Here is a 1,641-nt window from a genome sequence, read left to right as displayed (position 1 = left end):
GAGAAACATCTGGAGAGCCATTCTCAAACCTGCATAATCCAGTCTTCTTGGTGTAAGTAGCTCATTATTTAAATACACATTATGGTGAGAGTTTTTAAAAATGTTACACCCAAATTCTGTATATTCTTACCTTCTTCACCCCATTTTAGCGCTGTTAATGGATGCTTCACTGTAACTAGAGCCTTAGATAACTGAGACCATGGATTATTTTCATAAAACTAACCCCCAGTTAAACTTGTTTTTCTCTTATTCCTTTATATCTATAAAGGCCTTATAGAATCACAATGGACACCAGATCAATCATCAAAGCTTCAGTATTCCTCATCTTGACGCTGATCAGCACTCCGTCCAATCTCGCCATCTGCTGCGCTTTCCTGGACATGCTGCTAACTGATGGCAAACTCATGGCCACCGATGTCATCCTCTTCCACCTAGCCTTATCCAACCTAATGGTGGCACTATCCCGCAGTGTCCCTCAGACGCTCACTGCATTTGGGTGCACTAATTTATTTGATGACTTGGGCTGTAAAGTTATCGTCTTCTGCTTTCGCCTTTACCGTGGCCTTTCCATAAGCCTCACCTGTCTGCTAAGCGTATACCAAGCTGTCATCATCTCTCCTGCCATCACAAAGCTGGCAGTGCTGAAAAATGGACTGTCAAGGAGTCTGGTACCCTTAATCATATTTCTCTATGTCTTTTGTGGTAGTACTAACGTGTACCCAATTCTGTATGCTGTGTCTAAATTGATAAACAACACTGTGCCACCTTATACATTCAACCTGGAATTCTGCTTTATTCCATACCCTGATGCAACCTCCTATATTTCGGCCGGACTCATTAATTTTTTTAGAGATTTTTTGTTCATCTTACTGATGGCCATCATGAGTGTTTATATTCTGGTACTTCTTTACCAACATGGCAAAAAAGTCAAAAGCATTAGGAGCTCCGATCGGAATCATTCAGAAGCAAGACCTGAAACCAAGGCATCCCGAGCCGTGGTCACCTTGGTCATCCTCTATGTCATCTTCTTTGGAGTTGACAATGTTATCTGGTTGTACTCACTATCTGTATTTAGAGTGGCAACACTTATTAATGACATCCGGGTCTTCTTTGCCACCCTTTACACTTCGGTGTGCCCAGTTGTTGTCATTGCCACCAATCCGAAGGTCAAAGCAAAGCTGAAGGAGTTCAGCTTGAAGAGACTTCCTAATTCAGTGAAGACCATTAATCCTACTGTATAAGGGCAAGGCTCGGAACATGAATCAATAAATGAGATGCCTAACATACTATATCTTTAACCTGTGGCTGTTACGCACTCTAAAACCAGATATAAAGATATGAAAATGGCATAGAGCAATAACTTTATAGCAGCTCTGTAGAGAGAGCACATCATAATAGAAATGGGCGGTAGACTGAGTGCTGGTCAATGCAGATCTGGCTTGATGGACTGAATGGTCTTCCCTCGCTTGTCAAACTTTTTATGTTATTATGATAGCCCAAGTTGCATGGGTAAAAGTCCACTTTTTGCAACAGTTAGACCAACTGCAAATGGAAGACGTTGGGATGGTGCAGTGGGTACATGATGATTCTTTAACGGTATAATCCCTGAATGTGTTGCATAGCTTGCTTTTAAAAGTGTAT

General features: G+C 41.5%; 1 protein-coding gene across 1 annotated transcript; it reads left to right on the top strand.

Annotated features, from left to right (window-relative positions):
* Positions 1 to 284: 284 nt before the first annotated feature.
* On the top strand, positions 285 to 1,241 carry LOC120526688 (olfactory receptor class A-like protein 1). Its single transcript, XM_039749845.1, has one exon. It carries the CDS (start codon positions 285 to 287, stop codon positions 1,239 to 1,241), a length of 957 nt encoding a protein of 318 aa, XP_039605779.1.
* Positions 1,242 to 1,641: the final 400 nt, after the last annotated feature.

Source organism: Polypterus senegalus, chromosome 3 (assembly GCF_016835505.1).
Source record: "Polypterus senegalus isolate Bchr_013 chromosome 3, ASM1683550v1, whole genome shotgun sequence".
NCBI classification, from domain to species: domain Eukaryota; kingdom Metazoa; phylum Chordata; class Cladistia; order Polypteriformes; family Polypteridae; genus Polypterus; species Polypterus senegalus.
Note: the sequence above shows the minus strand (reverse complement) of the source record. Positions and strands in the feature narration are given on the sequence as shown.